Source organism: Perna viridis, chromosome 15, assembly GCF_037379345.1.
Source record: "Perna viridis isolate PV_CMFRI_1.1 ecotype Kerala chromosome 15, ASM3737934v1, whole genome shotgun sequence".
NCBI lineage: Eukaryota > Metazoa > Mollusca > Bivalvia > Mytilida > Mytilidae > Perna > Perna viridis.
This window is the reverse complement of record NC_142459.1, coordinates 14,925,535-14,939,593: the sequence shown is the minus strand read 5'-3', so window position 1 is coordinate 14,939,593 and position 14,059 is coordinate 14,925,535. Positions and strand designations below refer to the sequence as shown.

Genomic DNA, 14,059 nt, shown 5'->3' with positions numbered 1-14,059 from the left:
TGTTTGATTTTAGTAGGAGATCAATGTATGGTTTTCTTAGAATACAGGAAGGACAATTGTTACTCAAAAGTATAGTATATGTAGACTGAAAAAGCATCATTTGTTTGGTGGGTTTTTCTACACCGCGAATCACATCTATGTTAGGCAGTGTCTGAATTTTATATGGAGTGGTAGGATGGTTAAGAGCATGAGGTATATGATCATTAAAAAAACTTTAAAGAAAAAAAAAACAAAAAGTGCTTTACAATTCATCTTTCATTTTAAGTCCATAATTCCATCCTGATGCCACAAAATTACAGTAAAGACAGATATATATAACAAAAACGTAATTTTGCATAATATGAGAAAAAATATTCCACCTCCTGAAAAAAATAAGACAAAATAGCAAAATATATAGAAAAATAAATATTTCTTAAACTACAGCAAAATGCAGTTGATAGTCAATTATAAATGAAATGATAGTAATCAATATATAATGATGAAAAATGTACATTTCAATATTTACATGTACATTTTGCATAAAAAATATGCACTGATGTTTTAAACATAGGATGAAAGTAGTAACAGTAAAAAATATGAGAAAAAAAAGTATTGAGAAATTCTCTAATTCCATGGGACAATTCATCTTACTTGGGAATTTAGGAATGAACAATTATGTACTACTTTGTCAAAATATCAGGCAAACAAGCTATTGTTTGATTTCGGAATTATTTTGGAATTAAGAAAATGACCAAAAATAAATTTGTAGAACTAACCCTTACTAAGGAGATTAGTCATGCCAGCATGGCTAAGGGGTAGGGTTAGTAGGATAACAGAAGTCAAGGAAACTTACTAACCCCCCCTTAGTCATGACGGCATGATTAACCCCCCTTAGTAAGGGTAATTTTAATAAATATCTTTTTACTTATTTTCTTAAATCCAAAATAATTCCAAATTCAAATAATACCTTGTTTACACAAGAAAAGAAAAAAAAAAGTTTTATGGCATTATCAAAGAATTTATATCTCATAACCAACAGAAATAACCATCAAAGTGTCTGTAATGTTAATATATTGATAGGTCAAATTAATTTGAAATATACTATGGAAAAATGGTGATTTTATATAAGCCATCAAAAACACTGTGTCAAAAATGCCTTAGGATAAATTTAATTATTTTTTTGGTTATTTTCAGATATACTGTCAGAATACAGAAGAGAAAAAGACTGAATGAAGAAAAATTATGTGTCACCCATTGCCTGATTATTACGCAGAATGGTACTTCAATTTTTTTGATTGATTGATTGATTGTTGGGGTTTTAAGGCCCAGCAGCTATCAATATTTTTATTTTAATCACCATTGGAAGCTCTTTGCCATGGGAGTACAGGGGTGGATCCTGGGGGTGGGGTGTGGGTGCTGGAAGCCCCTCATTTCTCCCTAGGGAAAAATTTGTTCCATTCAAAAACTCAGGATCTGCCCCTGTAGTATTTCACAAATATTGATTGAGAATTCAAATTGTACTGACAAATTTAAAAGTCACAATGCACGAAGTCCTTCTTTTTTTATAACAGAGCTGACATCACTTTTCAACATCTTGAGAATTCAAATCCATCATTTACTTAAAAATTAAATGCAAAATTTGATAACAATGTATTTCAAAGAGGTAAAATCATTATCAGAAAATCATTTTTTATAAAATTTTGAGAATGCTACTTATAAGTTCATCACATATCTATGATCTCATAATGCATTTTGACTTCTGCTGTTTTGATGATTTGGTAAACAGATCTTTTTTGTAAAATATCATGTAAATTGAAACTCAAACCAGTAAGTTCATGTATCAGGAGTGGATCCATGATTTCATGTTGTGGAGGGGGAGGCATAAATAGAATTAAAGGCAGAGGGAAGCAAGGCAAGAAAACACATGTGTTTGGAAGTAGAATTAGTAAAAAATCATATTTCAAAAAAAAAAAAAAATTCCCATTTTTAAGGGGGCATATGCCTGACAGACCTTTCATGAGGTTTCTGCCTGTTTGTGGCATCATACAGTGTCTGAATGGAACAATTAGTAGGTCTTATTTTCATTAGACAAAGCATGGTAATTCACACTAAACACTGTTGACTAAATGTTTTTACTATGGCACACATTGATATATGGTTTTGTTTGAATTACTTTACTTATAAAAGGAAATTACAAAAATGTATTTAATGTAAAAAATTACATTTTTTGTTCATTTTACACTCTAATAGATCGATTTATTTGAGGGATGTGCCTTGATTGTCTGAAGTTCTGAACATGTGCAAAGGGAGATAACTCTACAATGCTATACCATTCTGCAGTCCATGAAAAAAAATACTAATTGAAGAAACCTATTCACTATTCAATATCAAAAGCTGGTAAAAATACAGTTGAGTACCCTGGAGATAGGATATGATGCCAAGTGACATAGTGATTGAAGATCCTACAAATTTTTCTTTGTTCCATGGAAGTATTTTTTAGCTTTTTAGCTATGACATTACATAACAACAAATCTATCAGAAAAAAATATGCTTTTTGTCATAATTATACATAAAAAGCAAAACAAAACAAAACAAAATAAAATGAAAACAAGAGAAGATATATTATGCCTTGATATGTATAACAGACAAAAGCCAAGTCATTTTTGATCGATCAATGGTAGTCTTCATAAAAATCAAAACCCATCCAATTCAAATGTATATCTAATCCAGAAACAGTTATAGACCCTATAATTGATCTCAGTTTGTGATTCGGTTGTTGCATTTGGAGATTGAAATTTTATAGATTGTGTATAAAATTAGCACGTTGCTTTGCAAGAGTTATAGTTCTTGATGATAAATGCATAGTGTTCTCAAAAATACAGATATGAAGACAGAAAGGATTATCATTACATAAATATGTAAACCAAAAAAGCATTGTTTGTTCATTGTGTTTTTCTACACCATGACACCTCTACTATGACAAGTGTCTGAATTTTACATGGACTGGTACTTGTAAAAAAAGTTCAGGGAGAAAAGATGGCAGTAAATTACAGTTTTCTCAATATAGATATATACCGGTAAACTATAAAAATGCTAAAGCAACAAATAAAAAAAGATTAAGACTTAATCCAACAATTCGTTTTCTCAGAAGTTAGAAATGAACGAAAGGACGGAAAATGAACAGATTAAGAGAAAATGATTCATGGTTTGCATCTATATTGACTAGAGGTAGAAAATTTAAATAAATTTTGTTCTCAAGGTTTTTTAACTTGGCTAAGTTAATATTGTGCAACTCACTATTTGAAGCAATCTAAGCTATCAGAAAATAAATAGTTTTCAATGAATCAACTTCTTAATCACGTACCTAATTTCAACTACCTGAGCTTCACAACATTCACTCACATTTTCAGATTTGTTTTCTTTGAGGCAAGTCTTTTTTCGAAATAAAAAAAATGTTAATTTTGTGTAAAACTTTGACAAAAATGAGCGGACTCTAGAAGCATGCCTGAATAATTTTTTTAAATAATGCTCTAGAAATTGAGCTGTAAAATTTTTAATGAGTCATTGTACCTCATATTAGGGAACAAAAAACCTGTTTTCTGCCATTGAATTATGCATACAAGAAAAACAATACATACAACTACCATAACCTTTAAAACAGAAAATTGCACTTTGTTCATGTAGCAGTTTAAGTTCTAGATAATGAACCCTTAAGACTCTCCGCAGATGGCGTCAGTAAATATTTCAGCCATTGTATCACAGTAGTATCTAGTGATCTCATTGGGTAAGGTTTTCCATCCTTTACAATGCGACTCGAATAATTCTAACAGGGAACATCTAGCTCGTGCAGAACAACTAAAAAAGAAAAGTGCTCCTTAATAATTCATAAATCACTGTCAATTTTAGAAATCTATAAATGGAGTAAGACACTTGAGTTTGTTTGGAAGTAGAAATTTTGAGGTTCTCAAAAGAAAACTGCAGAGTTTTATGAAGAAATTAATTAATATGAATAGACTTGAGGTTGTAACTGGCAACTTGAGCACACAAAATTTCTAAGGCTAAAATAAATAAATGAGTCTTGTTTCCTGGTACTAGTCTAGTACCAGCAAGATTGAAGTGGTAAGCAAGTAGGGAAAACAGCGTTCCAATGACCCTAACATAAAAAGATAAATTTCATACTTTAAATTCACTGAATTTTCTAAGTCCTAGGGTCATAACTTCTGTAAAAATCAGTCAACCATTACCTAACTTAATCTGTAAGACTACATACAAAACAAAAAAAATGGTTAAAGCGTTACAAAAAAAGTGTGGAAAACCTGGACGGACACGAGGGACAATAAACATTTTAAAATGAGTTAATGGGTAAACAATGTCGAAATTAACAGTGTTAGCACTAAAATTGCCATAAAATGTTTAACATTTTTAGGGTAGGCACACGAAAATAAAGGTAGGTAGGGTAGCACGAAACAAACATATTATTATTTGTGCCCTTACTTGCCTTTAACTGTTGGATACCTCTAATAGTAAGTAAAATTAAGGCGTACACTGCAAACAGACATTTCTATTAACTTAACCTTACCCATCTTTTATCAACTTTGTTCGTACTTTCTCCATAAATTCTGCCATTTTAGATTCATCTAAAGATTCTAATTCTTTACCTATACTCTGTACCTAAATAAAAACAAAACAAGACAAAAACTATCGTGTTAGTTTACATTAAGTATTAGTCTTTATAAAAATCAGGCAGGAGGTGATTCATACATGTCAAAAACCCACCAATTTCACTTTTATTTCTTTTTTAGAAACAATTACCGTTCATATAACCAGTCTTAGTTTCTCATTTGGTTGTTGCGCTTTTGAGATAAAAATGACATAGATTGTACATGAAATATGCAGTTTGCAAGAGTTATCGTTCTTGATTTGGTTTTATTTGGTTTATTTTAGTGGGAGATAAATGTATGATTTTCTAAAAAGTGCAGATCTGAATGCAGAAATGATAACCGTTATGTGAATGTGTAGCATATGTAGACTGGAATTGCATTGTTTGGTGGGTTTTTCTACACCAAGAATCACTCAAGCATTGGTAATGCCTGAATTTTATGTGGATAGGTACTTAAAAACAATCAAATTACCAGCTACTATTAACACTGATTTATCAAAGTAAAACACATCATATGAGTCCTGCTAAACAGGGCCTGGTTATGCTAAAATAAATGCAATATTAAAGCAAGTGAAAAATGCATAGATCTGACAACTTTTAAACAACTGCTTTCAAAAGTAAATGAATTACTTTGGGTAAATCTACAGAACTAGTAATACCTTGGCATGAGTTTTTTCCACAGGTCGAATTTGTTTTGCATTTTTTTGTAATACACGTAATGGATGACTTTGTTCATCCATAATGTAATCTTAATAATTCTGGAGCAAAACATGTAAATGAAGAATAACTCTTAATTTTAGGGATAATAATTTGTATGTTAATATTCTCATGCCATGCGTTTACCAGCAATAAAATGAAAATTAATTTACCATAGAAAGAACTCTTGTGTGGTAGAAGATGAAACATATTTTAATCTTATATGTAGGCTGAAAATTTAGCAAGAAACATACTTACTTGTAATATCAAACATTCATAATCATCATCTGAGGAACTATCATCGTTTATTATAATATAAACACAATCATATATTGGTGTACTTAGTACAGTGAATGGTTCACCCTTGGCAGTTCTCATGTTGCCAAATACTTGGCATAGAAATGTCACAAAACCTAGAAACTTTCCTGGGTTATCTTTCCTTATGTTGTCTTTATCTGTAAATAAATGATTGATTGATTGATTGTATAAATATCATGCAGTTTTTCATGAGAGGAACATTAATTCAATGGCACACACTAGCTCTGTACTAGTCCAACATGATGCTGCAAGCTCCGAAAAGCATCTGACATTCAAAATTCACTCTTAATACACTGCAGCCAGCCCTCGCATGATTTTACCCAACATTATCAAACAACATATGCAGAGTTAGAAACAGTAGCCTGCCCGAGACTGGTTATTTTTTGGCAGGACTGACTAATTGTAGCACAAATTTTTCTAGCCATATACATGTAGTAAATATATTGAAAAAATTGTTTCAGAACTGGCTAGAATTTGAGTGAGTTTCCTACCCTGACATATGGCAGTGCTTGACATCTTTTCTACCTTGGCAGCCTGATCTGAATAATAAATTAAGCTGTCCTTAAAATTATCTTGCAGTCCTATCTTTAGGTAAAGTACCGGTAAAATTTTAAGAATTAATTTAGGTAGCCCAAAGGACTACCAATTAAAATTTCTAGGAAGTCCTCTCTCTAATTATGTAGGCACATGACAATCAGAGTAGTGTTAGTGTCGAACCATGTATAATGTCCAAGAATTTTAAAGGTCTGTCTGCAGCAGTTAGAAAGTGAGGAAATGAACAACTTCCACTACATGGAGCTTGATGGTTATACTGTAGTAGGGTTTAAGTGTACATGTTTGTAAGAATCAGGCAAAATGAGAAAAATCAGAAACATGCCTGTCAAAACCTCACCAATCTGACAATGTAGTATCACTAAAGGATACTTCCTCTATTTGAAAAGACCATTACTTGATCTCTGCATCATTGGCTTTGCTCAGAAATTTTTCAATAGAATCTTAGAAAAATGATGTTTTTGACAGAATTATCTACCTTTGAAATGTTCATTTCAAGTGCATTTTAATGAAATTGTAACTCAATGGGCCAGCATGATATGGAAAATCTTGTCTGTTTTCCTTGATTCTGATGTGCAAATAGTCAAATTACACTATCAAAATGATGGGTTTGTTCATACCAAGTTTCACCTACTGCCCGATTTTTACAGAAACTAACACTTAATGTGTTAGCTCATAGTAACAACAGCCCACTGTTCAGCTTAAATATTTTATTATGGCTACAAGACAAGTAGCTGTATCTCTGTCTTCTGGTTTAGCTTGGCAGAGAAGCAGAGATTACCAATTTCGAAAGAGTAATCAAGGGAACCAAGGTCATAGCGGTAATCAAAAGAATGTAATCCAGGGATAAAGACCAGAAATGGAAAACAGACATACATGTACACAACAAAGAACTTAAAGTAACTAAATTCATACATACAAAGTAACGAAAGCAAATGAACAACTCGGACTCCACTAAAAACTGGGAGCATGGACCAGGTGCACCAGTACGGTAAGCGTCCTCTGCTTTTCAAAGTCTTTGGAATGAATCATGGATCAAATCCACAGCCTCCCTCATTTTACAAGCACACTACCACAAGACCCCTCAGGGGGTTCTAAAAAAATCACATCTTTTAATGTGCTCAAGTAAATAACAAAAAAATGAAAAAGTACAAATATACCAGCCACCTCATCAAATATAGACAAAGTATTAACATACAGAAATGTGTACAAAACATCTAGATATCTGCTAAACAATGACATACAAGTCGTACAACATGAGGTTTCTTTAAAATTAGTCTTGTAGTCCTTAGTCCAACTGTTACAAAAAAAAAAAATAAGGTAGGGAGATATCAAGTATCTAATACAGTGAAACTTCTCCAAACTGGACCCTCAGAAAACCAGTCTTCCCTTCAAACCGGTCGTTTTCAAAAGTCCCGGCCGATATACCTTAAAACCTGTGTGTTTTGTCTTCAATAGACTGGCAATCCCCTAAAACCGAACAGGGGCCGCTTTTTCAGTTTTAGTTACATATTTCAAATAAAAACAACCTCACAATTCTGGCCGCCCGGTTATTGTTCACCTGTAATAAATGTGTCAACAAAACTGTAAATGACTACGTAATATTACATAATATGTCATTCACTGATCGGTTTGCATTTCATCAGTGGACAGATGATAATTGAAGGGGACAGTAGTTTAAACAACAAATTTAATCCAGTCATTACATTTTGTCACTGGTTGGTGTTAATTGTTGTGTACATACGTCAGGCAACCAGGGTCATTTAATAGTACGAACTTTACAATCTTTTAACTGTCAATTAATATGACCTATACCTAAGCCAAAACAACATAGGGGTGAAATTATTAGACTTTGTTGATAGGTTATTTACGAAAACAATACAAATAATTAATTACCATCAATAGCCCTTTGATCTTTAATATACATTCTTTCAAAACCGTGAACATTATTTTGTTAGCAGTACTGTTTGTAAAATCTAATCATTTACAAATGATGCAAGCTTTGAAATGTAATACAACGCCAAAAGTTTTAAATCAACATTAAACACGTCTCCACCAACAAACTGACAAGGTGTGGAACAGCTCTTAGAATGCATTGGTATTTTTCACAAAAATGGCCACCCTATAAACCAGCCATTTTTTCTTGCCCAAGTGGTGGCCAGTTTGGAGAAGTTTCACTGTACCTGAATGAGTGCAAGATAGGGAAATCTCAGACATCTGAGGGTAAGATTTAATTGTCTAAGAATTCTTAATTTTGCATGAGAAATGCAGGTGTTTGAATCTTTTTCTCACTTCAAGTTTTTCGATAAAATGTTTAATTGAAATGACCTGCATTTAACAGCTGATCGTGATACATCATGACCAGGTGTAAAATTTAAGTCACTTCAAAACAGTACATGTATTTAACTGCAAGAAATAGTTAATCACCTGTTATTCTCGATTAAATTATTACTATGAAAGAATTTTCAAACATATATTTGATATTGGTAGGATATGATTGTTCATTAACTCTTTATTCCATTGTGCCAATTTTTTTTCAAGAAAGCGCACATGTTCGGTCTCAACCATTTTGTGGGATAAAGAAATCTTACAAACCTAAACAGGAATTTTCTGGTCTCTTTAGTGAGAAATACGGAATATAACGACAGTTTTGAAGTCAAGACAGAAAATATCACCAGACAGGACAAGATGTGATCTTCAGTTGAGACATTTCAAACTGACGTTATTTGACATCACAGCCGACATGATGTAACATTTTCATTGGATATTGCCAATTTATTTTAGCAGCACAACAGTATCCTGAGATAGAAAATATCAGGCATTAAGAATAATTAAAAAAAGTTTAAGTTGCAGATCTACATTTTTACTGCTCCGATGAACAAAAAAAGTGATGAGGATACATAGCAAGCAAAATCTATTCAGGAGTTACTTTATTTTGTATTTATTTGATGTAACACAAACAGGTAACCTAATCTGTATTGCACATGTAATTCAGGGGTTAAAATTTCTTTTCAGATGTTTCCAAGTTTCAAATCAATGGTTCATTTGAGGAAAACAAAGTCCTCAATAATGTGGCAGTGAAAGGGGTTGAAGATCAAGGACCTAAGTAAATGAAATTTCAAAGGTCCTAGTTCAAGAATTCAGGGTCCAATACCTCGGACTATCACAAATTTGAACCCCAGAAAGGACACCATTACCTTTGTAATCCACTTGTACCAGTGACAACATTACATTTCTAAACTTGGTTCCTTCAGCGTCTATATTAGCCAACCTATCACACAGGCAGGCTCCACTTTTACCAAACTCTCGATCATCTATACAGCGCTTATATATCAAACTCGCAATCTCTTTCAGATCTGTTGATGATGACACTGCCTCTGCCATCTTTTGGATCTGAAAATGAAAGAAAACATGAATTAGCCAGAGTTAAGTGAAAAATGTGTGACGCTAATCACCCAATCACATCTGTGGAAATTTAATAAGTTTTGAATTATAAGACGTGCATATTGCATTATAATGTTGAGTTTTGGTGGTTAATTATATTTCTTTATTATAACCCACCACATAAAGTGGTGAGGTATTATGTTATACCCTCCATAAAGTAATGTGTTCATCTGTCCCCCGAAAAATTCCAAATAATATCTTCAGAAGGGATTGATAAATTAATAATTTTTTTGAAACTTTGCACAATTGTCAAATACCATATATACAAATTAAGTTCAGTTTTCAGCAAAATCCAAACTATTTCATACCTTAGAAAACTCATCTTCATCTGGATTGAGTGTCAGAGATTGAATCAATTGACTCAGTTCCTCTAAACTAACTTCTGTCTTCTGGGCACCATTTTTCTCCTGAAAAAAAAAATCACAAAGACCAGATAATACTGGGTATACTATTAGATAAACATTTTGGTTCATAGGATAGAGAGTGTTTTTTTAGGTGAGCGCCAACTGTAGTGGGAGAGCACAATTTGACAAATAATTATAACTCCACCACTGAGGATTGAATCCTAGACTGCTATAAAAGCCTATGGAATGAGGGACAAGTAATGTGACATGCCCAAGTACTTTTAAAGCTCTGTCATTACAGAAGGTGTCAATGGAGCTTCATTTTGTCCTTTTGGGATTCAATGTCTGAAGCTATCTTTCTATTTGGTTGTGAGAAATACATGCACACATATGATTTGTTTGTATCCCAAAAGGGATACTGTACAGTGCTAGTTAGCCGGGCTAAGGCTCTAGAAAAAATGTAGAGATAAGGGACCTGAGAAAAGCAGATAAACAATGATGGTGTTTCTCTTAAACAATGGTGACTCGAGTATTTTTTTATGTCTTATGATGGTAGGGAGATCGTAGAATACGATGACAACAAGAAAGAACAAAATCTGTAGAAAGAGAAAAGGGAAATTACGATGGTTGTTGGGGTGTCTCCCCCACCACCAGGGCGACTAAGATTTTGTTGAGCTAGCAATCCTCTTCCTCTTCCACGCCCTCTTCCTGTGCTTGTCATCTTTGAATTATTCGATATTTTAATTTATTTTTTTCGAAAACATCTGCACGGCGTACTAACATTCGGAATGATACCGGTTTTAGATACGTAAATGTTCCGATTGGTATACTGAAAACTGGATGACAAATTCTGACCTTAACCCTAAACAGCTTTAGCCTAAAAAAACAAGCAAGGCTTCTTAATTCTCCGATGCTACTTCAAACTGATTTCTTCAGAATTAGTTTTGAAAAAAAAATAAAATAAAACTCTCCGCTCATATGAATTTTATTCTACTACCAGTCCACGTGCAAGCTCACCCAGAAAAAAAAATGAATGCTAAATTTTCGAAAAATCACGAAAATGGGGGCTTCAACTTAGATTTTTACTTGAATGGGAATAAAGAATGTCCCTACTAGCATTTTTTTTCTTCACTCCTAAATGGGACCGATCGTTAGAGGTTGGACTAGTGCAAAATGCTAATACATACATTTTCAGCCCTAATAATCAGATAGGGCTGCTTTAATTTTGTTCATTTTAACTAATACATGTACTTTACTCCTCTTTGGGATTCAGTGTCCGGAGCTATTTTCTGATTTGGACGCCCACTGAGCGGCCAAATCCGAAAACAGCTCTGGACACTGAATCCCAAAAAGGAGTAAAGTACATGTATTAGTTAAATAAATGAAATATTCGTATTAGGCCATTAAATCGACAATTAATTTGACAAATTCATACCTACATTTTGAGCTTGTTGAACTTACTTTATGTCATGGATGCTACCAACTTCCCAAAAAAGTATTCATACTTATTAAAAAAAAAAGAGATCGCACGGCGCTTGTCCCTACCTTTGTTGTTAATAAATTTGACAAATATTGAATTTTACCTGTTGATTTTAGTCATTTTATCTGCAATATATCTTCCTTGTCAGAAGCATATATTTTCAATCTTTGTGCATGTGCACCCACACTGAAGTTGTTTAATTTGCTTATATGTAGTATTTATGCATACCAGTATCTTAAATAATTCTGCTAGGAAAATAGTGACGCAGATCCTGACAAGTAATGGATCCTGTTTACTACCACCATTGGTAGTTCCAGATTCGTTATTTAGACGAGAACTTAAATTTTACCTGACAATAGAGCTTAATAAATCTTCCGTTTTGTTCGACGTGTCATAGTTTTCCTTTCCTCTTTCGTCTACCACGGACTTGACATTTTTATGAGCAACTCGGCGGGTATTTCTAGAAAAGTAGAGGACGCTTACCCTACTGGTGCACCTGCTCCATGCGCCCAGTTTTCAGTGGAGTCCGAGTTGCTCACTTGCTTTTGTTACTTTGTATGTAATGATTTTAGTTACTTTATGTTCTTTGTTGTGTCTGTTTTCCATGTCTGGTCTTTGTCCCTGGATTACATTCCTTTGATTACTGCTATAACCTTGGTTCCCTCGATTACTCCGTCTAAATGAACCAATCATATCATTACCTGAACTCCCGATTCTCTCCATTGTTTGACGTTCTTTGTGTTTCTAATCTCTTCCCCGGATGTACTTCGACTGGTACGCATATTTCCGATATCATTGAGATATTTCTCATCATCAGATATTTGTACACGTTCACTGATTTGGTCCGAGATGATATTTTGTAAAAACTCGTTTAACTTATTTATTTTGTTTTCTTGGTCAGCCGAAGCTTCGCCTTTCCTAGCAAATATGGCTTTGTTGGTCTTTCTAGAATTTCCGGGGTCCTTCAGTATGTTATTATACGTATCAGAATATTTTCTAGCGATATATCGTGTCATTTCGCGGTTAGCAAGAGTGTTTATGATGCTTTTCTGAACGATTTGGCGTGCAGTAGGTGCAGCATATTGTTTTGGGTCGTAGTCCCTTTGCTCTTTCTTTGGTTTGTGTTCTGTGTTTGATCTCTTACACGGTTCATCCACAGCACTTTCTGCTCTTGTGTCAGATGTTCCATGATTGTTGGTATGAGCTCTGTTTTCCTTTTGTGATGCAGATGGAACGGTAGCTTTGGCGTATGAAAGTTGCATACACGCCCTTGCCTTGCGTTCTAAACTAGCCTCACGATCTCGATTTACCAAAACCTTAACCTCTTTCTTTTCTTTCAAAGTGTAATTCTTATGTTGTCTTCCGGTATCGGTATCTTGGCGATCGACGACACTTTTCTGTGCTTTTGAAGATGATGCCTTTCGACATAAGCTTGGAAAATCTTCTTTGGAATCAATATCAATCCGTGACGACTTCTTGGGAGTATTGAGAGTGTCTTGATTTTGTATGGATTTAAACTTGTTTTGGTGCAGACATTGATATTTTGTTTGCTTTGCAGCTTGTTCGTTTTCCTGTGCTTTATTACAACTGACAGATAAAGGATGTAGAATTCTCCCGGGTGTGTCTCTGTCCGTTGCAGGCGTATTCGACAGATCAGGAAAATCATTATCGTAGTTTTCGTAAGAATATCCGCTACCATCGGCCGGAGAATCACTCACACCGTTAGTGTCACTGCTTTCGCCGTTGTAATCAAACCAATCCTGTTGTTTGTCATATTTTGAGGTAACAAATCTTCTTGAGAAACCTTCCATTCTAGAAGTGTGCTTCAACTAACTTAAAATACACGAAGATTTCTGACATTAGAACTTAGTAATATTTACCCAAACCCCATATAGTTCCTTATAATGCTGCTAAGATATAACTGTGACGTGGGACGCGTTTAGCGCCTCAAGCGTCTATTGTAACACAACAGGAAATCTATAGCGTTGCCAAGGTACGTGTTTCTGTGAAGGTCAAGGACGGGCAGCATCAGCTTCCAGGTAATGTAAGTAGATGTTTTTATGTTGTTTTAGACCTTGTTAAGACCCCTGTCTGTTCGCTGTCTTCCCATATGATAGCCGAACACGCTAAAACAATGCTTGCCCACTTTGGTTTTCATTGCTTTTGGTATTATGGCATCTAAAAAGGAGTACCAGCATATTGCCTATTTCAAAAGTCTATTCAATGTACTAACAGAGCGCCTAAGTAAACAACAACAGCAACAAACTAAATCAAAAATAGAAAAGGAATGCTCAAAGCAAATTCGCCTTTTGTTTAGATCGATCTATAATTATCAAATAAAAAGGTCCTTTCTTCGACTCAAACAATATGGAACACACATCACCACACCCATCATAGGATTTGTAAGTCTCGTCATGTGACTCCGTGGTTTCACAAGAATGGGTCCTAGTCTACCATTCAAATGCACAGAGATTTGTCATTTTCAGAGCGTTGGATTCAGTATATAAAAGCCGAACATATTTTCGTGTAAAATACCAATAAAAATGACAAATATCTATTTCCACATGATAATAGTGTTAAGAAAAG

General features: G+C 34.0%; 1 protein-coding gene across 1 annotated transcript; it reads right to left on the bottom strand.

The window, feature by feature from the left end:
- Positions 1-237: 237 nt before the first annotated feature.
- LOC148597094 (uncharacterized) lies at positions 238-13,399 on the bottom strand. The gene is made up of 6 exons (XM_088563375.1): positions 12,175-13,399; positions 9,958-10,056; positions 9,403-9,598; positions 5,594-5,790; positions 4,559-4,650; positions 238-3,834 (listed from the first exon to the last, which is right to left on the bottom strand). Exons 1-6 carry the CDS (start codon positions 13,282-13,284, stop codon positions 3,690-3,692), a joined length of 1,839 nt encoding a protein of 612 aa, XP_088419501.1. The 5' UTR covers positions 13,285-13,399; the 3' UTR covers positions 238-3,689.
- Between the last annotated feature and the right edge of the window lie 660 nt (positions 13,400-14,059).

Coding starts and splice junctions, on each gene's coding strand:
- LOC148597094 (XM_088563375.1), bottom strand. CDS start 13,284: ATGGAAGGTTTCTCAAGAAGATTTGTTACCTCAAAATATGACAAACAA. Junction 10,057..12,174: donor GGAGAGAATCGGGAGTTCAG/GTAATGATATGA, acceptor TTTTTTTTTCAG/GAGAAAAATGGTGCCCAGAA. Junction 4,651..5,593: donor ATGAATGTTTGATATTACAA/GTAAGTATGTTT, acceptor GTTTTTATTTAG/GTACAGAGTATAGGTAAAGA.